The sequence below is a fragment of the Suricata suricatta genome, chromosome 2 (genome assembly GCF_006229205.1).
Source record: "Suricata suricatta isolate VVHF042 chromosome 2, meerkat_22Aug2017_6uvM2_HiC, whole genome shotgun sequence".
Lineage (NCBI taxonomy): Eukaryota > Metazoa > Chordata > Mammalia > Carnivora > Herpestidae > Suricata > Suricata suricatta.
Genome location: NC_043701.1, coordinates 57,559,116 through 57,582,699, shown reverse-complemented (window position 1 = coordinate 57,582,699; position 23,584 = coordinate 57,559,116). Strand labels below are relative to the sequence as shown.

Genomic DNA, 23,584 nt, shown 5'->3' with positions numbered 1-23,584 from the left:
CAGCAAGAGATGACCAATGTAGAAGCCTAGCTGTATTTGATGCAGTTTGTTCTCTTTACAGCCCGCAGGAGTGCCTTGTCAATAGTAAGTTGAGGTTCAGAAAAACTTGTGGAATAAATTAAAGTGTACCTTTTTATTTTATTTAATACAAACACCCGCCCTTCCTCCGAATCCCTAAGCAAGCAGTACTTGGTAGAATCATTAACAATATAAGGAAGTGCATCTTTAGTGGGACTCTCCCTGCATGGAGTTGCTTACAAGCAGCTCAGATGTTAATGGATACCTGAAATTTGGAAAGATGCCCATATGGCTTGAGATTAGTGCATACTTCAATCTTCCTATCTCTGTCTTATCTCTTAATATGTTTATCATTCCTCTCCAGAGAAGTGTTCACCTGGCCCCTGGTGCCATTGCTTCAGGAGCTGTGGAGGGTGACAACTTATTTCCTTGAGATGTTTCCTTAGATCCTTTCAACTCCAATTTTTGTTAAGTCTGACAATTCCATGTATATATTCCAAACTTTGTGACACAGTAACAGAGAGGCATTCAATTTATTACGTGTTTCTAGCTAAAGTTGATGTTAATTCAATCTTTTTAATCTAGAGCAGAAGTTTGTAGATAATGTGGGTCAGATTGGGTTTGTTTCTGTATGGCCCTTGGACTAAGAATTAAGAATGGATTATACATTTTTAAAGATTGCTAAAGGAAAATAAAGAAGAGCATATGACAGGGAATATATGTGGCCTACAAAGACTGAAATATTTACTATTTGGCCTTTTATGGAAAAAGTTTGCCCATCTTTTATCTAGAGTCCTATTCTATTACATTAGTTTGTATGTGTGGATATATTTAAATATTTATATGTCAACATGGCAATTAAATAATTGTTGAATAGTTTTAGGCACTTGGATTTGTTCAAGTGGCTGGCTGGCTCGCTGGTGGAGCATGTGATTCTTGATCTTGGGGTGGTAGGTTCAAACCCTAAGTTGGGTGTAGAGATTATTTAAAAATAAAATTTTAAATGAAAAGGATTACTGCAATGATTTCTCTGGGTGAAACAGTATAATTTTGGGGTGATTTTAAAAAATGCCTTAAGGGGCACCTGGGTGGCTCAGTCAGTTGAGCGTCCGACTTCGGCTCAAGTCATGATCTCATGGTTAGTGGGATTGAGCCCCACTTCGGGCTCTGTGCTGACAGCTAGCCCAGAGCCTGAAGCCTGTCTTAGAATTCTGTGTCTTCCTCTCTCTCTCTAACCTTCCCGTGCTCATGCTATCTCTCTATCTCTCTCTTTCTCAAAAATAAATAAAACATTAAAAATAAAAAAAAATAAAAGATACCTTAAAAGATATGTAGTCACAATTGAAATTTTGAAAAAAAGTTTTTTAAGCAGTATACTTTCTTTTTTTTTTTTTTTAACATTTATTTATTTTGGAGAGACAGAGCGTGACCAGGGGAAGGGCAGAGAGAGAGAGGGAGACACAGAATCTGAAGCAGGCTTCAGACTCTGAGCTATCAGCATAGAGCCAGATGTGGGGCTTGAACTCACAAACTGCGAGATCATGACCTGAGCTGAAGTCAGATGCTTATCTGACTAAGCCACCCAGGTGCCCCAAATTTTTGAAAAATTTAAGATTAAGGTTTACAGCGGTTCATTGTCCTCTAATTCTGATTGCAGTGACCTGGGAATCAAAATCTGGGCCTTGTTTCTGACTCACTGACTCACTGGGTTATAGTTTTTTATATATATATGTATATATATATATATATATATATATACATATATATATACACACACACAAACACACACACACATATGTCATGTATATATAGACATATAATAAATATATTTATTCACATATATTTATATTATATATCTATATATAATATATAAATTATATATAATACATATGTATATGTAAATGATTCATTAAATACACTTAGAACTCTTTGGAAGGGAAATATCTGAAAACCATGAAGACATTTCTGAGTCATGTTTACATGTATTAAGCACCTATATGTTCAGGTTGTAATGAGGAATATTACTTAGTGACCATGGAGAGTAGCAAAAAACATCATATTTAATTTTTTGCAAAGGGTTTAGAAGATGTTTTTAATACATTTTCATACATATATTTTAGCTTTCCTACTGAAACTTCTGAGAATATGTTGGGACTATGTAACCTAGATATTTCTTACATTTAACATAAGCAGAATCCACTTAACACCACGGTATTTATCAAATATTTTAATGGCCATTGTTTTATTGGCAGAAATACCTCAAGTCATTGACCAGAGCCTTTATGTTTATTTCATTCTACTTTATACTTCTACTTTTCCTGTGGCTTTTCTGTACTTTTACAAAGTGAGGATCAACTGTGTTTACTGAAATTAGAATTGTGTCATGTGGGGGCTTGTTGAAAGTCTGGAAGGTCCCTGAAGAAGTCTGACTCATCTTCACATCTTTCCTCAGCTTGCAGCTGTTTGTGATGTGTTTGTGGAAAACTATGTCCCTGGCAAACTGTCTGCAATGGGCCTAGGATATGAAGATATAGACAAGATTGCTCCTCACATCATCTATTGCTCCATCACAGGTATCTGTACCCCACGGCCTCCCCAGTGAGTAGAGATGTTCCAGCTATTGGGTTTCTTTGTCTATGTAAGAAACCTCTTGCTAGTGTTGGCTTTCCTGAAGCAATTCCATTCTCCCTTGCCCTTGCCCCCCCAACTCGTTAAAGAACATTAAGCTAAATGAAGATTTTCATGCATTGATTGGCTGTTTGAATTTTTTCTTGTACGTCTGTAGTTATTTGCCCATTTTTCTGCTGATATTTTATAAGCATTTACAAAGTACTATTATTAATTAATACATAGAATTATAGGTGAAATATTAATTGGCCTTAAGATACCACAGGATCTCAACATATCCCTTTAATATATTCAAAAATGTTAAGGCAGGTGAAGGAAAAGAGTGCTTTATATAAAATCTTCCAGATTGTTCAGCTTGTGAATGGTGTGTGTGTGTGTGTGTGTGTCTTTAGGTTCAAAGGAAAAAAGTCATGATATTAGTTAAGTTTTCATATTTTATAAGCAATTAACTATTAATTAAGGATGCAATATAGAGACATGGCTCTGAAAATTCCAAGTTACATTAATAGTTTTTGTCAGAAAACTTCATAATAGTTCCAGTCTTCATTCCGCTACTAAATATTTACTGCAGGCCTATGATCTGCCAAACAGTATTCTAAGGTTCTGGGATATAGCACTGAATAACACATATTCATGCTTTCATTGAGGGTTGCATTATAGGTTAGGGAGATAGTAAATAAATAAACATCCTTTTCTTTTTGTTTTTTATAATTGAGCCCATTAGTGATAAGGGCAAAAGAAAAATAAAGGAGGGCAAGGGGGATGAGATGAGAAGGAGCTATTTTATGCTTGGAGGTAAGAGAAGTTTCCCTTGATAAGGTAACATTTGAGCGGAGACCTGGATGAAGTAAAGGAGTTTATCATATTGATATTGGCAAAGATGGTTTCAGGAAGGAAAAACATCAAGTGTAAAGGACCTGAGGCAGGAATGTACTGGGCATGTTTGAGGACCAGCAAGGATGGGCGAGGCAGAGTGAGTCAAGGGAGAATATAATAGGAAGAAAATCAGGGAGATGTGGGGTAGCACGATCATGAAGAGTTGAGGGTGACTCTTTGTTAAGGAATTTGGCTTGTATTTTGAATAAGTATATAAGCTAATGGAGTGAACAGAAGAATGATGTGATTTGACTCTTTTTTTTTTTTTAAAGGATGAGCTTAGCTACTGTGTTGAGAATAGGCTGTAGAAGACAAGGGTAGAAGTAAAAGGACAACTGTGAAGCTGTTGAACTAGTCCAGGCTGGAGATATTGGTGGCCTGAATTAGGGTGGCCCTGGTAGAGGTAGTTGAAGGATTAAAAGTATCTGTTAGTTGTAAAGTAATTATAACCAAAATACTCCTGTTTCTATGCATTTGGGTCAATAGGGATATAGTAATACTTTGACTTAGACATATTACTTTACTGTAAAGAGTACGTTTCACAGCATAATTTTGTGGTGCTATTTTCATATAAATTAGGCTATAAATGCAGTGTTTGGCTGACATTATTTTAGAGAGGATGAAGGGCCCAATGATCATGAACTTCTCTACTGAATCAGCATGAGAGACAGAGTCTGTACATAGCAGATGACTCTTTGCCACTAGGTCTAACTCTTTCTTAGATGTACTGTTTTATAGCCCTGTAATAACACTTTCATTTTTGTATCTGTATGTCAATATTTATGTGTATCAGAGAGAGGGAAAGATTTTTCCCTAAATTATCACAGTTCAATGGAAATGTTGAGGTCTGAATTGTTAAAATAGGTAATATCTTCTGAATGTTATCATAAAAATGCTATGTAATTAGTAAATGCAAAATCTTGCATGAGAATAAGTCTTTATTTTCATTCCCATGAATTTGGGTTGGCTGAGATTTGGCTGATCTATACTGGTTAGACTGGGCTGCAAGTTTTAGGTTGGGGGCCTGGCCTGTTTTCCATGTCTCTTATACTCCTTGGACCAGTGACTTCCAAATGCATCTTCTCCTCATAGTGAAAGGCAAGCATATAGAGAACAAACCCAACTTCACAAGCATGTTTAAAACGTGTTCACATCTAATTTGCTTATACTCCTTTGGTCAAGGCAAGCCATATGGCCAAAGGCCACTACGAATGCATGGTTGAAGTCAATTCTACTCTATGTGGCAGGAACCACCGAGTCATATGGCAAGGTGTGGGTTCCAAGAGGAGAAAAGATTGGGAATAATAATGTATTTTATCACATCTCGCAGCCTAACAAAATGCTAATCCATGCGGGGAGACTCACAGTTCTCAAAGTTCCACATACTGTAACTAAGTATGGTTAGAGCCAAGAGTTCTTCTGGGCCTTGGCTTATGATTAGAGAATCTCTGTGTTTTCTCCCAGTTCTCAGATCCTGTATTAACATTTTAGTGTGGCAAAGGGCCTTGGAGATAGATTATATAATTCAGAATTTCTCAGCAATGAGGAGAATGGTGATTTCATATGATTTTCAGTGATATGGATGGGGGAAAAAGAAGGGATGGGGAGAGGCATTTGTAGTCTGAAAAAACACCTTCCATAATTCTGTAATCCTTTACATCCTCATCTCCTGACAGTCACTAGAACAACGTCCATACAGTTCATTTTCCGTTATTTCCTGATAAGGAAACAGGTCCAGAACATCTAAGGGACCTCTGGTCACACAGCTATTTAATGGCAGATAGGTTTAAAACTCAGGCCTCTTGATTAAATATTAAATGCCCCTGTGCTTTCCAAACGTAGACATATATCACTGTTAAGTAACGACATGTACTTTGCCACCACAGGACACTGAACAGCTTGACTTGAGAATAACATACCCCAGCTCTTCTCTTTCATTTGTTGTTAATCATATTTGCAGTGGTGGAAGTCATGAACAAGTTTGCTCATGAGGGAGTCTAAATTTCAACAAATTCTTTTGGAAGCAAAGGTCATTTATGAGTCATGAATTTGTGTGTATATAAAGTAAGGGCCATCTCTTTTTTAAAAGTTTGATATTCTTGGTAATCAATGTTTGTTTTTGATATTTTTTAAAAAGACTGATTAAATCAGTCTAAAGTTGCACATGTTATGATTGGGATCCTAGGCTCTCCTGATGTTTCCCAGTGGCATTGCTGCTCTGTCAGTGCTCTCCAAGCCCAAATAATCTGTTCTCACTCACATGTTGGCCTTACTGTTGATGAGAGTAATCTTAGAATGGTTGGGAGATTTACTTTAATGCACTCTGACAGTCGTGTGGTTGAGATCGCCTCAGTCTGTGAAATTTGGTCTGCAGGACAAAATTGCTAGACTGGTGGGTCACAAGAGAGGAAGGACCAGATTATTTTTGATAGCGAGGTCCTCTTATCATTTCAGAGTGTGAACATTAGGGGGCAGTGTTTAAAAAGCTATAAGTCACGAGGAATTACTTTTTGAGAAAACTAGTGTTTCCTTTGTACCAGTGGGTAGAGAAAATCTCTGAAAGGATATATTTATATATATTTTAAGTTTTTTAAAAGTGACAATTCTCTACTTCTATATACTTTTAGACATGTAATATTGTCCGTAACACTTTAATTTTAGGTTGTACCTACTTTCCCTTTTATTTTCTGAGCATGTTATTAATTGTAAAAATTTAGCAGTAAAAATCCTCTCTACCACATTTTAAAATATTTACTTTTTTATTATCAACTTCATTACTCTTTCTTCCTAGAAGGATAAATATTACATTATATTATTGACCAGACTAATTTTGTGGTAGGAACACTGTGTTTGCCCTTTAATAAATCACTGTTGTTTGGAAAGGGATTTGAAAAGTCCTTTTTGATTTTCATGAATTCCTCAATGTCATCTTCTTTTTTTTTTCTTTCAAGATTTTATTTTTAAGTAATCTCTACACCCATGGTGGGGCTTGAACTCACAACCCCGAGATCAAGAGTTGCAAGCTCTATTGAGTTAAAGCCAGATGCCCCCCCCCATGTTATTTTTTAAATCTCTGTCCTTGTATGAACAGGTTACAAGATTTTGCTTGGGGTTATCTACTCAAGAGGAACTTCAGGATTCCTATCAGAAAGAATATTTTAGAGAGTTAGATACATTTTGAAATTTTAAATAGAAAAATTCTGAGGGCTCTATTAGAAGCTAAGAATAGTTAAGACAGTTTCAAGGAAGAACCTGGTAAGCAGATTTGCCCTTTTGGCTATAAAGATATGCAACCCAAATAATAAGATGGTGTGGTATTAGTAGAAGAATAAATAAATACACCAATGGAACAGAATAGAGGGCTCAGAAACATGTGGGCATATATATGGAAACATTTTTTTTTTAGGATTTATACTATAAACCTTATGGGGAAAGATAAAAATTGAATAAACCTTAGTTTAGTCTATATAATAAAATAATTTTCTAGGTCAATTTATGCCTTAAATAATAAAAAGTAAAACTTTACAACTTTTAGAAAACAATATAGGAAAACAAACATCTTTATGACCTTAGAGGAAGGAAGAATTTTGTAGACAACATATGAAAAGTATAAACTACAAAGGATTGATAACCTTCACTATTTATTAAAATGAAAAACTTTTGTGCATCAAAAACCACCATGTAAAAGCAAGATGAGTCACAGACCTTTGGAAGATAACTGACAAAGGATTAATAACCAGAATATATTAAAAATTCTTTAAAATCAAATAGAAAAATAAACAGTTCAGCAGAAAAATGGGCAATCTCTAGAAAAGGAAACCTGACTGTCTGTAAAAAGTTATTCAGGCTCAGTTGCTTTGAGACCAATGTAAATGAAAACAGAAATAATATTCCATTTCACACTGAAGAGATTGGCAGACATTTAAAAGTCTGATACTACCAAGTGTGGATAAGGCAGAGGAATCCATGAACATCACTGAAGGATTGATATTCATGTTGGGAAATGATATTCATGTCAGAAAGCAATTTGGCAAGCTCTTTTGAGATTGTACATGTCGACCCTATGATCTATCGTTTCACCTTTAGGTATGTGCCTATAGAAAGCCTTGAACATGTGCATGAGGAAACATGGAGAATGTTCCCAGCAGCATTGTCTGTAATAGCCAACAGGTGAAAATATGAGATGAAGTGTATTTCAATAGGAAAATGGATAAATGTGTAATTTAATGGGATACTATTAAGCAATGGAAAGAATAAGCTGGAACAACATGAAATGAATTAAATGAATTTTCCAAACATAAAATTCAGCAAAGAAAGCAAGTTACAGAAGCTGATATGCAGGGTGATGCTATTTATGCAGAGTTAAAAATAATAAAAATCATGTATATTTTTCAGTAGTTCACTTAAATGTGGTTAAAATATAAAGACGTGCATGGTAGCAAAAAATACTAAGTTTAAGGAAATGATTACCCCTGGGGAGTAGAGAGGGAGGGGTATGGGACAGGGAAGGGGCACAAGACACAAGACTTCAACCTGTTTGCCAAGGAAGCATGTGTATTTGTTATATTATTCTGTATACCCTTTTACGTTTGACATAACAAAAGATCCAGAAATGCCCAAATAATCCTCCCTTCCTTTCTTCTGTCTTCCTCTTCCTACTCTGATGCATATTGCTTTTTAAAAATTTATTTTAATTTTGGAGAGGGAAGGAGGGGGAGAGAGAGAGAGAATATCTCAAGCAGGTTCCACACCCAGCATGGAGCTGGATGTGGGACTCAATCCCATGGCCCTGGGATTACAACCCAAGCTGAAATCAAGAGTTGGCTGCTCAACTGACTGAGCTACCCAGGCACTCCTCCAGTGCATATTTCTTGAGCTTCTGTATTGCCTGTGTTGAGGTGTTGAGTGTACAGGGTGAACAATGTAGACATGATTTCTGCCTTTAAGGAGCTTACAGCCTAATGTTATTTATTTATTTATTTATTTATTTATTTTTTAAACGTTTTATTTATTTTTGAGAGACAGAGAGACAGAACGTGAGCATGGGAGGGGCAGAGAGAGAGGGAGACACAGACTCTGAAGCAGGCTCCAGCCTCTGAGCTGTCAGCACAGAGCCTGACGCAGGGCTTGAACCCATGATCTGCAAGATCATGACCTGAACCGAAGTTGGCCACTTAACTAACTGAGCCACCCAGGCGCCCCTGTTAGAGACTTTTAATAAGGAAGTTAGAAAAATACTGTGACAGGTACTAGTAAATTATGTTGTTATGAAAGAATCCAACAAGGTACTGTGACAGAGATTAATAGAGGAGGGGATGCATAGTGTAAATGGTATGGTCAGAAAAGGCCTCTCTGGGGAGTTATCATTTAGCAGACCTAAAATATGAGTAAGAGCCAGCCATTTAAGGATGAAGGGGAGGAGCAATTCAGGCAGAGAGAACACCATGTGCAAAGGCCCTGAGGTAGGAAGGACCTAGAGACCTTTAAAGGCCTAAGAGAATGCCAATGTGCTTGAAATACCAAAAGCAACCAGAATGCTGGACAAGACAGTGTATAGGGGTGTAAGTACCATAGCCTAATGGGAAAGATTGAAGTAGTAGAGGGATATGTTTCAAATTACATTAAAAATAATCTTTAAAATAAGTAGAAATCAAATACTAATTAAGTCACCAAAGAACTTCATTATAAAACATTGGACATTGGATTACACAGCCATAAAAAAGGATAAGCTCTGCCATTTGTGATATCATGGATGCTAAGTGAAATAAATCCGGGAAAGACAAACACCATATGATTTCACTCATATGTGGAGTCTAAAAAACAAAACAAATGAATAAAGAAATAAAAAGCAGAATCAGACCTAGAAATGCAGAGGACAAACTGATGGTTGCTGGGGGTGGGGAAATGAGCAAAATAGGTGAAGGGGAGTGGGAGATACAGGTTTCCAGTCATGGAATGAGTAAGTCATGAGAATAAAAGGCACAGCATAGGGAAAATAATCAACACTACTGTAATAGCATTGCAGGGTGACGGGAGGTAGCTACACTTGTGGTGAGTGTGATGTATAGAGAAGTTGAATCACTATGCTGTACACCTGGAGCTAATGTATCATTGCGTGTCAACCTTACTGAAGAAAACTAAAACTAAAACAAAACACGTCTGATAAACTTGTGGTCATACTGATCAAGATAAAAAGAGAGAAGATACAAAGTTAACCAGTATCAGGAATGAGAGAAGGGCCATCACTCCTGACAACAGAGGCATTGAAAGGATATCAACAGAATATTACAAATAACTCTATGCCCACGAATTAAAAAGTTGAGATGACATAGAGTAGAATAAAGCCTTAAAAGACACAAAATACCAAATTCATTCACGAGGAAAGAATGAGAATTGTGCTGTTTCTAATAGAGACATTAAATTTTTAGTTAAAAACTCTTTAGAAAAGAGAACTTCAGCCCCAGGTGGTTTCATGGTGAATTCTACCAAACATTCTACTAAGTAAGAAATGCTACCAATTCTACACAATCTCTTTCAGAAAATAGAAAAGGAGGGAATACTTCCAAACTCATTTCATGAGGCCAGCATTACCCTGATTGCAAACTAAAGACATTTCAAGAAAAGAAAACCAAAGACTAATGTCTCTCATGAACAAGGAAGCAAAAATTCTCCACAAAATATGAACAGCTTGAATCCAGCAGTATATAAAATGACAATACATCACAATCGAATGGGATTCATCCCAGGAATGCAGGACAGGTCAATGTTCAAAATCTATGGTAACCATATTAGTGCACGAAAGGAGGACATAGGAGAAAAGTGACATGAGCTTTGGCTTTGGCTAGGACTTGAGACGTATGATAAAGAGCGTGATCCACTCTGCTGTCAAAAGGAGTGTAGTATTGATTCATACTACAGTATGGATGAACCTCAGAAAACATCAAACTGCATGAAAAAGGCCAGATGCAAAAGACTAGGTATTGTCTGATTCCATTTACGTGAAATGTCTAAGAAAAGACAAATTTATAAGCTGGAAAGCAGATCAGTGGTTGCCTAAGGCTGGAGATGGGAGCGGGGGATTAACTGCAAATGAACATGAGAAAACTTTTTAGATTGTGGTGATAGTTGTAAAACTCTATCTATTGATTTATGTACTTACAGTGGGTGGATTTAATGCTGTATAAATTATATTTTCATGAAGCTGTTCAGAAAAGTGACAAAAAATTGGATGTCAAAATAAAGTTCATGTTTCAGAGAGTAGTTATTACGATGAAATTTCTGTAGATTACTAAAGAAATCACCATGCCTCCATAGTGCTTCAGAGTCAATAGCCAAGAGGGTTGAGCCCAAATGGATATGGCAAATCATCTAGCAACTGCATCCAACATTCATATCATGGCAACGGCAATACAAAACAAAACAGTGCTGCGGTTGGCTTCTTCTGGAGTGAGTTAGTCTGTGTGTGTGTGTATATATTCTCATCATTTTCTGCATATTCACCACATAACCACATCTCTTAGAAAAGAATAATTAGAAGTCTGCCTGCTCTGTAAATCCATCAGAATTTTGAAGGGGAGAAAAAGAAGGAAGGAAATGAGGGAGGAATGGATGGATGGAGAAGAGGATGAGAGAGAGGGAAGAAAGGAAGAATGAGAAAGACTCGGAATTAAGTCAAATGGAATAACAACGGACAAGGTTTTTTTTTAACCTCTAAAAATTGTAGTCCAGTTTAGTTCACATGCATTCACATGGCAGTAAGCATCATTTCTAGACTGGATAAGTCATCAATATGGATATGACATTAAAAGAGGTCCTTATAGTCCAAATAATTGGAAACTACTGGTCTAAATTATGAATGTCTTGGTTGCACCCTGTCCTCTCAGGAAGGGTTTCTTTTCTCCAGAAATTCAGAGTATTATGGCCATCTGTCCAACTTTATAGTCAGTGATCCCCAGCAAAAGTGTGGTTTGACATATTTACCATTTCATACCAAACTCGTTATTTAAACAAATAATGATACTGTCTCTGCAGGGGAAGGGAAACTTAGCACATAAATACAAGATTTCAAAACACAGCCCATAAAGCTGGGGACGGAGATTATATTTTGTCTGTAGACATGGACTGGCTCCAGAAAGTGATTTTATGCCTTTAGTTTATCCCCGAAGGGAATAACCTTTTTATCTTCAAATACTTATTTTTACCCTCACACATATAACAGATGTGTTGTTCAAGTTGTACTCAGTGGAGTATAAGCAGAAACCTTATTCTCTCCCACCCTACCTCTGCAACCTGCAGTCTTGACTCATTTTCACTGCTTATGGATGAAATCCCAGGCGAGTCCTATAGATATTTTTCCTGGTTGTTTCATGTAAAGTATTGCAAAGCTCAATCTAAAATCATAACTTCAGACTCTTGTGGAATTTATGACCATTCCCTTTCCCCAACTTGAGCCTGTCTTTTTGGAAACCTGGAGAGAGAGAGAGAGACAGAGAGAGACAGAGAGAGAGAGAGTTGGAAGGTGACACCTTCTTCATTCTTCCATGAATTTCTTCTATATTGCTAGCTGCTGTGTGTAATTCCTTCTGAGTCAGGACCTCTTAGGGCAAAAGAAGTAAGTTAATGAGCACACAAAAAGCCTTCAGTTGACTGTTGTAGTTGGAGTCCTGTGCTGGAGACTTCTGTTCCCCTGCAGCTCAGGTGGTGGCTCTTTGTCTTGTGGGGAGCTTTGTAGGATCCTGAGACCTCAGACTGTAGTTCTTCCCCTCAGTCCCTGCCTCATTGTGGTCCTCTGTATGCAGAGACTATCCATTCAGGTCACATGATCCTATAGCAGCCATCATGGGTAGAATTCCTTTTACATTATTTTTTTTGAGAGAGAGAGAGAAAGAAAGAGAGAGAGAGAGAGAGAGAGAGAGAGAGAGAGAGAATGGGAATGTGAGCAGGGAGGGGCAGAGAAAGAGGGAGACAGAATCTGAAGCAGGCTCTGTGCTATTAGTGCAGAGCCCAACATGGGGCTTGAACCCATGAACCATGAGATCTGACCTGAGCAGAAGTCCTGCTGAGCCACCCAGGCACTCCATAGAATTCCTTTTATATGATCAAGTTCTGCTCTGCTGATGGTCCACTTGGCTCATAGAGAAAACTCCTTTCTCTTCTTCATCAGTGGCAGGGGTGCTGTTTACTCCCAAACTTGTTACTTTTGTTGCTTTTACCTGATGTACCATAACCTCTTGCTTTTGGTATGTTTTCAGGCAACATGCCAAGTCCTTAGGTAATTTCCAGTTCTTAGAACATGGCCAAGGTCTCAGATGCTCTATTTGAAGAGTCCCTCAAGTGGCTTGAAGGAAAGGGGAGGCAGTTTGGTGGGGTGAAATGCATAGCATGCCGACAACTCTTTCTAACGAAATCCTTGCTAATGGTCTTACTTGCCTCTACCTTTCTTGCATACCTTCAAACAGGTGATAAGCTCAAGGCAGCAAGACTGGTTTCATATTAGTTTAGCGTGACCACCACTGGCCATCTGGCAATTAATGGCATTCTTTTTGGGTTTGAAGCCTCAGATGAACTGAGGTGAGACATTTGAATATTCTACCTCATATTTTGTTGAAGAAATATGTTTTTTCAGGTAGTAGAGTATTAAGTAGAGCACACCTGAGATATCTGTCTTCAAAATTTTTAAGTATGAAAGGGTAATATTTAATGATAAAAGTGTTTTGACTAATTTCATAAGTGTTTTCAACTATTTAAACACAAATGCAAAGGTCAAGTTTTTCCATATACATAATTTCCAAGTAAATATCTTTTCCCAATAGCAAATGCCACTTTAAAGCTGAACCTGAGTTGTTACAGGATATAAGGAACATTATAATAGCTTCCTTTGGGAATTCTTGTTTTAAATTTACTTATTTTTAACATTTTAAATTATTTTTTGAAAGCTTATTTATTTTGAGACAGAGTACAAGGGAAGGGACAGAAAGAGAGGAAGAGAGGAGAATCCCAAGCAGGCTCTGCACTATCAACACAGATAGTGCTCAGATTCATGAACCAGGAGATTCTGAGCCAGAATCAAGAGTTAGTCACTTAACGGACTGAACCACTCAGGTGCCCCTTCTTAAACTTTATTTTGAGAGAAAGAGAGAGAGAGAGGGAAAGAAAGAATCCCAAGTGGGGCTTGAACTCACAAACCATGACATCCTGGCCTGATCTGAAATCAAGAGCCAGGGACTTAACTGACTGAGCCACCCAGGTGCCCTCTTTGGGAACTCTTTATGGAACTGTGGGATTAAGAAAGTCTCCTGGACTGGAACATGGATAAAGTGACTTGCCATTATGTTAAAAGAGACAAATTGCTCTTCTTAAAAGAGCTCTGTTGGGTGTATTTATGGATATGCAGTGAGTACCATCTCATGACAGAATTTTATACATAAATGTATGCTTGACTTACTCTAGTCCCCAGTTACTTTTATTATTCATATACTATTGATCAGTAAAAGAGGAATTCAAGATGTGAGAAGGAGGTTGAGCTATTTTCTCAGTGCTTTAAGATTCCAGAAGCAGAGACAGGCTTGGCCTAGAAATAATGTATAAATCTAGAATCAGTTGGTTTCACCTTTGACCTTCAATTTCTAATATATGGATTATGGGTCCCAATTTAAAGAACCTCCTGGGGACTAGAGACCAGCAAGAGGGAAAAAAGATGACAATGTTGGTTAATGTTAAAGTAGTAATTATTTCAAAATCTTCACAAATCAAGTGTTTCATGGATCATGCCAAATCAACATGCCAAGTCTTAGCCATCATCCCAAAACCCTGTCATCAAACTGAATTGTTTCCATTTATGGTAATAGGCCTGAGAAATAAATCCATAAATTTAAAGAAATAATGTTAGATAAGAAGAAATGTTATACTTAAAAGGATGCAAAAAATAAATGTTAGATAAAATTTAGATAGCATTTATTTCATGAATACCAATGATACTTTCCAATCTTTGGATGGTCTCCCAAGCCAGCATTAGTGCGGTATTACAACTTTCAGTCCTCAATTTGAACTACAGTATTTTTAATCACAGAGGTTAAAAAATGTGAAGGAATAGTCATGCATCCTGAAAGATCAGGGATGTTGCTAGAATATCAGATTGTGGAATCAATGATTCTGATTTGTAAGGAACATAAAATCCACAAAAGTTTATCAAGTGAAAAAATACCAAAGTAAAAAATATGGCAAACATACTTGGTTATACGAAAAGCTAGTCTTAACAAGCCAATTAAAAAATGGGCAAAGGACCTGAATAGACTTTTCTCCAAAGTGAATATACAAATGCCAATGAGCACAAGAAAAACCTGTCAATGTTACTGATCATTAGGAAAATTCAAATCTATACCAAAATGAGATACCACTCATAAGGTGACTAACTATTAAAAAAAACTACGAAAGATAAGTGTTGGTGAGGATTTGGAGAAATCCTTGTGCATTGTTGGTGGGAATGTATAATGATGTAAACCACAATGGAGTTTCCTCAAAGATTTAAACAGAATTACTATATGAGCCAGCAATTCCACTTCTGGGTGTACATGCAGAAGAATTGAAACCAGGGACTTGAACAGATATTTACACACATATGTTCATAGCAGCATTATTCAGGATGGCCAGAAGTTGGAAGAAACTTAAGTGTCCATTAATGGATGAATGGATAAATAAAATGTGATATATGCCTACAATAGGATATTATTCAGCTTAAAAAGGAAAGAAATTCTGACCTGTACCACAACATGGGTGAACCTTTGAAGACGTTATGCTAAGTGAAATAAGCCAGCCACAAAAGGACAAGTACTTATGATTCCACTTAAATGAAGTACCTAGAGTAGTCAGATTCATAGAGTGGTGGTTGCTGGGGCCTGGAGAGAGGGGAAACTGGGGAATTTTTATTTCATGGATGCATAGTTTCAGTTTGGGAAGATGAAAACATTTTGGAGATGGTTGAATGGTGATGGCAATGTAAATACCACTGCACTGTGCACTTAAACCTGGTTAAAATGGCAAATTTTATGTTATGTATACTTTATCACAATTTATAAAGTAGAAATTCAAATTAGAAAACAAGTTAAAGAAAGAAATTTAGTAAAATAAAGAATTGTTTCAGCTACAAGGTATACTGTGGAAAAATTATAATTACTATGCTACAGCCACAAGAAAATGTTTTACTGTATCTAGAATAGTGGTATACAGATATAAATATTTGATGACTAAGTACTGAATATGTAAAACACTCCTTTGTTCAGAAATAAATAGATTCTTATGTGTATAAATTAAAAGTCCTTCATTTCAAGGATTTTGTTTTTTCTTTCTTTTCAATCTGATGTGATTAGCCTATGCATATATATTATAACATAATTGTAACTTTGCATAATACTAATATTGACCAATATTCCATTTCTTTTGTTCAAAATCCTATTCCATAATACTAATTCTATGTCTTTAGATTTTTATTGCTGTTCACCCTATGTTTATCATTCTGTTGTGAATAATTTATCATTCCTAGCATTGCCTATGAAATACTCAGAGGATTGAGGCAAATATTTATTCATCTAAATGAATATTTTCTGGAGAGAAGAATTATCTGTCAGAATAAATAGGTATAATCATGAAAGTTCTATGAGAATTGCCAGTCTTACTTCAAACTAAAGATCCAATTATATAAAAATTTTCAATCTGAAAAATGAAATGTTATGGTCCCAGATATTTCTAGGAGCACACATTTTTCCTACTCCAGCCAGCAGTGGTATATCTCACAGCTCCCTAAAGCAAGTCAAAATGGCAGTGTGGGACCTACCTTCATGGTATTAGATACACTCAGAACTTTATTTGTTCTATTACCACACTTATGTTTTGATTCTTCTACTCTTCTTCTCACACAGAACCTTGGGCACTTGAGTCTCACATCCTATCAGTTCTGTTTCTAACCAAGCATGTGGGTGCAGTGATTCCACGAGGCTGTACACGTTCATGTCCACACAGATACTCTCATTTAGATTTTTTACCTGTCAGTGTTTAGTTGAAGGTGATTAGGATCATTTGTCAACAAAGTATTTATTTATAATGTTTGCTTATTCTTGAGAGAGAGAGAGAGAATGAGCTGGGGAGGGGCAGTAGGAGAGGGAGACAGAAGATCCAAAGCAGTCTTTGTGTTGACAGCAGAGAGCCTGATGCGGGGCTCAGACTCAGAAACCATGAGATCATGACCGGAGCCAAAGTTGGATGCTTAACTGATTTAGCCATTCAGGTGCCCCTCGTCTTCAGTTTGTATCCTCAGTGCTCCTGTGAGTCTTTTGCTTCTTTGCGAGGTATACTGTATGCTTCTGTCCTCTACTCCCTCCACCATCTCAGGTCTGATGTGTCACTTGGACTCAAACTATTCATCACATCTGAAAACCATGGGGATTATGAACCTAAGCTGTCTTGTCTGTCTTTTTGACTCTCTTGAGTTATGCACTCTTAGAAACAACCAAAACTAATGTGAAAGGAATAGACCGACCGTGTGGCCCAAATACTTCTCAGGTGAAAATAGGGCATGGGCGTGAGGGATAAGGCACAGGAAGAATCTCCGATTGTGAGCTATGGGTGTGGAGAGGCAAATGTTTCCCTCTCATGCCCCTACCACCGTACTTCCAGCATTTCATTGGATTCCTTGCGGTTCCTTTATTCAGTTATGAGGCCTGGAAGGGTCTGTGGGCCAAATGTGTCCAGATGTCATCTTTTCAAAATAAAGTTTTGTAGGAACAAAGCCATCCCCATTTGTTTATATATTATCTATGGCTATTTTTGCATTGCAACAGCAGAGTTGAGTAGTTGCAACAGAGACATGCCCAAACTCACACAGCCTAAAATATTTACTGTCTAGTGCTTGACAGAGTTTGCAGGTCCCAGATCCAGAGCATTATTAATGGTCTGAAGGCAGGATGACACCACAGGATAGAGAGGAAAACACTATCCTTTTGCTTTTATTTATTTGTTTGTTCCCCTTTACTCTCTTTTGAGTCAAAACTCTAAGGATACTTAGGATGGAATGTGCATTATGATGTTAAAGCTAGAATCTGAGTCCTGTGCCAACTTTCCCAAGGAGGAAAACAATTCTCTACAACGAAAATGATTACAGACATAATAAATGGAATGAAAAAAATTTACATTTACAGTGGCTATATAACTCTAATATTTTAAGTCCTTTTTTAAAGTTTATTTATTTATTTTGAGAGAGAGAGAGAGAGAGAGAGAGAGAGAGACAGATTGAGGAGGAGAGGGACAGAGAGAGAGGGAGAGAGAGAATCCCAAGCAGGCTCTGTGTTGTCTGTGCAGAGCCTGACCTGGGGCTCCAACCCATGTACCAAGAGATCATGACCTGAACCAAAATCAAGAGGCAGACACTCAACTGACTGAGCCACCCTGGTGCTCCCATAATACATAATATTTATTGAATGCTTATTATGTGTTAGGCACTATGGTAAAAATTTATTATGTATTATTTATATAACATAATTGACAAATTTACATATAGGTAGATTTTATAATTATATTAATTGCTTGTCAATTATAAAAAATATCCTGGAGAATAATCTAAAAAAGCTCTCAATGAGGATTTATGAGATGTGTATTGGAATGTCTTGTAACCTGGGGAAGGCATTACACTGATGTGAGCTTAAATATCCTCATCTCAGGGCGCCTGGATGGCTCAGTCAGTTGAGCACCTGACTTTGGCTCAGGTCATGATCTCATAGCTTGTGAATTTGAGCCTTGTATCAGGCTCTGCACTGACAGCTCAGAGCCTGGAGCTTGCTTCAGATTCTGTGTGTGTCTCTCTCTCTGCCCCTCCCCCTCTCACACTCTGTCTCTCTGTCTCTCAAAAATGCATAAATGTTAAAAATTAAAAAAAAATGTCCTCATCTCTAAAATGGAAAGAAATTTGCCCTGCTGCCTCATAAACTTCTAATGGACTCTGAGATGTGACTCATGAAAGTTCTTTCAAAGTTGTAAATTATTATGTAGATATTAGAGACATGAAGTCATTAAATATGTTTCAGATTATGTAAATTTTATATAGTCTATAATACTTGTCATACATGGAACCCTTTTTCATGAGACTACATAATGGAGAGCAAAGGCTCGTGGTTGGAAGACCTGGGGTGAATTCCCATTGCTAACATTATTGGCTGTATAACTTTTTTTCAAGTTATTTAATCTCTTTTAACCTCTGTTTTCTGTCTGAACTATAGGAGCATTGATGCTGTTGCCTCCCCCAGTGATATTTTATAAGGATTAAATAGAAGTGCAAATGGAATCCATAAAAGTGATACAATGTTATTCTCAGACCTTGAGTCTTCTACCCCCGCCTGTCACAGTACTCCAGACATTTTCCTTCCACATCCCCTCTACAGTGATTCTCAAAACTGACAAGAAACTGCTCTCGAACTCCCATTTCTCAGGGCAGAGACTGCACTAAATATGTTATTCCTCACATTCTAATGTTTCCCACGTTCTCTGGCTCAATGCTGCTTTCTGTGCTCACTTTATTATATGCTGTATGGAGGCTCAGTTATTTTTGTGTTGTTACATGAGCCAAAATTAAAAAAACAAAGAAACAAATGGAGGGATCTTTTCTCAGTTAAAACAAGAAAGAATTTGTGGAATGTATACTGAGGTGACAGCTGACCATTCAAGAAATATTTATTGGTGTAGATACTTTGATAGTTACCAGGAACATACAGATTAGTAAGACACATGGGCAGCCAGGATCTCCTGGGGAAGGAGATGGTTGGTATGGAAGCCAGTAGTTACAGATCAATTTAAGGAATTGACAGAAGTGCTGTGAAGCACAGATTAGGGGTTGACTAACTCTACGGTGGTGATGGGGTGCTAAGGAGATCTTAACAAAGGAAGTAATACTTAAGTTGGCTTTTGAAATACGGTTAGTTATTTTTCCAGGAAGGGTGTGGAGGTATAAGTCATTTTAGACAGTGGAATTGATTGGGCAAAAGAATTGAGACACAAAGACATGGTGTGTTCAAAGAAAGTGCAGAGGCCTATGTGGATAAAATGTGAGGCAGAAGATGAGGATTGAAAAGTAGATTGAGGACACACAGAAGGACTTTATATGCCAGGTTTACAAGTTCAGTCTCTATCCTGTTATCAATAGGAAATCATCAGAGACTTTAAGCAGGGGACGTGTCCTGGTCAAATCCATTTTAGGAAGATAATTGCATTCCAGCACTGAATATCCTGACAGCAGTTCATCAGTTACAGTAAAATAATGGGAGGAATATTCTAAACAAAGAAGAAGCAATGGGGATAGAATGGAGGGGGTGGATCAAAGAAGCATGTAGGACATGAATTGAGTGACCAAAAGAAAGGAAAAAGTCAGGAATTAAAATGATTTCAAATTGTCTAGCTTGAGCCATTCTGGGATGTGGGAGAAATAAAAAATGAAAATAAGTTCAATATTGGGACCATGGGAAGAGAGAATTTCATGGGGAAGATAAAATAATCAGTTTCATATACTGTGCAGAGGACATTAAAAATTTTTTTTTAATGTTTTATTTATTTTTTGATACAGAGAGAGACAGAGCATGAGAGGGGGAGGGGCAGAGAGAGAGAAGGAGACACAGACATGGAAGCAGGCTCCAGGCTCTGAGCTAGAGGACATTTTTGACCTTGTACTCTCATGGCCCCTTTTATACTCCTTTGATTTTAACACTTACTAGATTGTATTCATCCATATTTAGATGGATGCATGGATCCACTCATTCATTCACTCATTCATTCAGCAAAATAAGTGTTATATCTACTCCATGCAAAGCAATATAATGTAATTCATTAGATGAATTCCTTCTCCCCTCAAGGATGAGTCTGTGATCACTTTGACAGCCGGACTGTGTCTTCTTTGTGCTCTCAATACTTGCATCATGTCTGTAATGCAGAAGTAATTTAAACAAATGTTTGTTGGAGTCATTACTGAGCCAAGTAGGATATGAACTGGAAAAAGAAACCATTAAATTAAACATTAAGAGGTTATTGTTAATCATGCAGGAATAATTCACTAGAATGTTAGGAGAATAAGCCAAATTATAAGGGTGTTTAGGAGTGAATGGGAGGTGATAAAATAAAAAATGAGCTGTCAGTTCTTCAAGATGAGCATTTGGATGGCAGCTTCAAGGGCAGAAAGTATTGAGAAGGCTTTGATAATACATTCCTGGAATTCAAAAGTTGAGTCAATATTATATAAAATTTTAGAGAATGGATAGTGCGAAATTTAAACTATACATGTTTTAAAAATGTTTAATGTTTATTTATTTTTGAGAGAGAGAGAGAGAGAGAGAGAGAGAGAGAGAGAGAGAGAGACAAAGCATGAGTGGGGAAGGGGCAGAGAGAGAGGGAGACACAGAATTTAAAGCAGACTCCAGGCTCCGAGCTGTCAACGCAGAGCCCCATGTGGGGCTTGAACTCACAAACCCCATAGATGGGGAGGATATTGGAGCAATGGCCTGGAGGAAGTGAAGGAAGGCCACATATAAACTTGTATCTAGAAAGAGAACATTCTAAGCAGAGACTAGTAAGGGCAGATGGTCTTCAAGTAGAAGCGAGCTTACCTTGTTCAGGCAACACTGAGGAGTTAATAGGCTGGATCAGAGTGGGACAGTGGACCATTAATGAAGAATACATTAGACAGGTGGTTGGGGACTGGATCCCATGGGGCCTTGTGGGCAGTGTTAAGGACTTTGGCTTTTACTCTGAGATGCCAAGCCCGTTGGAGATTTTTGAGCAGAGGAGTGATACAATCTGATCTGTGTTTTGAAAGAGTTAAGCAAGGAGACCAATTAAGAAGGAGCTGAGTGTGAGGGGTGCCTGGGTGGCTCAGTCGGTCAAGCAACCAACTTTGGCTCCGGTCATGATCTTGTGGTTTGTGAGTCCAAGCTCCCTGGTGGGCTCTATCTGACAGCTCAGAGCCTGGAGCCTGCTTCTGTTTCTGTGTCTCCCACTCTGCCCCTCCCCTTCTCATGCTCTGTCTCTCTCTGTACCAAAAAAAAAAAAATAAACATTACGAAAATTAAAAAAAAAAAAGAAGGAGCTGAGTGTGAGAGACTGATGGCCTTGAACCAGGAGGATAGTAGTGCAAGTGGTCAGATTCTGGACTTTCCAGTTAGAACTGACAGAATTCACTGAAGGTTTAGATGTGGAATCCAGGAGAAAGAAAGGGATCAAGGATGACTCCAAAGCTTTTTTGCCTGACCAGTTGGAAGGATACTATATTTGTTAGGGTAGGTATACTTCTCTAGTCAGTCCTAAGTCTTCATGACTTAATTATAGTTTATTTCTTACTTGTATCATGAATAGTATCAGTTAGAGGGGGCTTTGCACTGGTATAATCATTCTAGGACCTGGGCCCTTTCATTTGGTAGCTCAGCTATTATCGAGAGCATTTGAGTCTTGTGTCAGATCCTCTGAAACCGTCTTCAGATGAAGAAAGTGAGTGTGTGGAGTGAGGAGGGTCACTTTAAATTGAATCAGGATAAATGGGAAGAAATCCTTATCTACACACATTGGAGACAAAGAGAAAATATTAACAGTAGCTGAAGGGGAATGGGAAGACAGTTTATTGCAAAAGGAATGGGAGTTGTCTGACAACTGGCTTCTTAATAGCAGCATTGAAAGCTAGGAAATAGTGGACAATATCTTTATCAAGGTGCTAAAATAGAATAACTGTCAATTAATAATTCTCTAACCAAAGAGGAGCCTGGGTGGCTCAGTTGGTTAAGTCTCCGACTTTGGCTCAGGTCATGATCTCATGGTAGAGCCCACTCTGGATTCTCTGTCCCTTTCTCTCTCTGCTCCTTCCCTGTGTGCATACCTGCTCTCTTGTGCATGCACAATCTCTCTCTCTCTCTCTAAAAAATAAATAAACAGTATAAAAACCCAAAAAGAATTCTCTAACCCTGAAAATATTCTTCATAAATGTTGATGACAAAGACATTTTCCAACAAAATACACTGAGAGAATTTACTTAGTAGTCAACTCGTACCAAAAAATTCTACAGGCCCTTCTTCAGAAGGAAAATGAACTTAGATGAATAAATCTAAATAAATGCTGACTGTATAAAACATAATATGTATGTATGTATATGTACATTAGTATATATTATGTGTAGCACACACACACATATATGACCAAAGCAAATAAGTCAAGAGGAGGAAAGAGTGTCCTAATGTCTTTGCACCGTCCAGGACAAGGATAGAGGAAAAGATCAGATAGACTGATAATTCCAAGGATGAATACTACATTTTCTAGGCTAAGAAAATAGAAAAGACAACTAAAAAAAAATACAAGGGAGGGCATAACTTTTAAAATAATGCAAGGGATAAAGAATGACAACAGATATGCAGCCTACCCAAAAGAAGTTAAGAGAGGAGATCTAAACACAACAGTTGGGACAGATATAAAGGACATTAGGAGATGGTAGAGGAGTTAAACCCAAATAGAAGATACAATTCTTTTTTTTTTTCCTCTGATGATAAATTCTGTGGTCAATTTTTTATTTCTACAAAAAAAAAGGCAGTCAAAACAATAGAAAACACATATAAAGGATATTGATGAGTGAGCTTCCAGGGGAGCCTACTTCTGCAAAAGCTGTGAGTCCAGAGGGAGAGGGAAGGCCTGGTCTCTTTCCTGGGCTGGCCTGCTGCTCTGAAGGAAGGGGCCCCAGGGTGCTGGCAACCCACCCTGGTGGGCGCTACAGCCGAGTCCAGCCAATGCCAGCCAATCCCAGCTCTGCAAAAGGTCAACTGCACTGCGGGAGGGTCGCCCAGGGAGTGACGAGTGGGACTGTGCCGAGCTGAGGAGCTGAGAGAGCAAGCTTGGTGACAGATGAGTGTGGAATTTCACTTGGAGGTTCTGGCTTCAGCGTTGCCTGCAAGGACCCGCCCATCTTCTCCAGTGGTTCCAGGGAGGAGCAGCGACCTTTGGCCTCGGGAGACCCTCTGGCAAGAAATTCCTCATACAAGTGCTTGGCATCCTCTGGTTG

At 37.8% G+C, this 23,584-nt stretch overlaps 1 protein-coding gene across 2 annotated transcripts in view; it reads left to right on the top strand.

Moving 5' to 3' along the window:
* The window catches only part of SUGCT (succinyl-CoA:glutarate-CoA transferase), a 749,888-nt gene that overhangs the window by 47,475 nt on the left and 678,829 nt on the right, over positions 1 to 23,584 (top strand). For both annotated transcript variants that reach the window (XM_029926667.1, XM_029926657.1), the window contains exon 6: positions 2,471 to 2,591. In XM_029926667.1, coding sequence (XP_029782527.1) covers positions 2,471 to 2,591 — 121 coding nt within the window. The remainder of the gene's footprint in view (positions 1 to 2,470; positions 2,592 to 23,584) is intronic.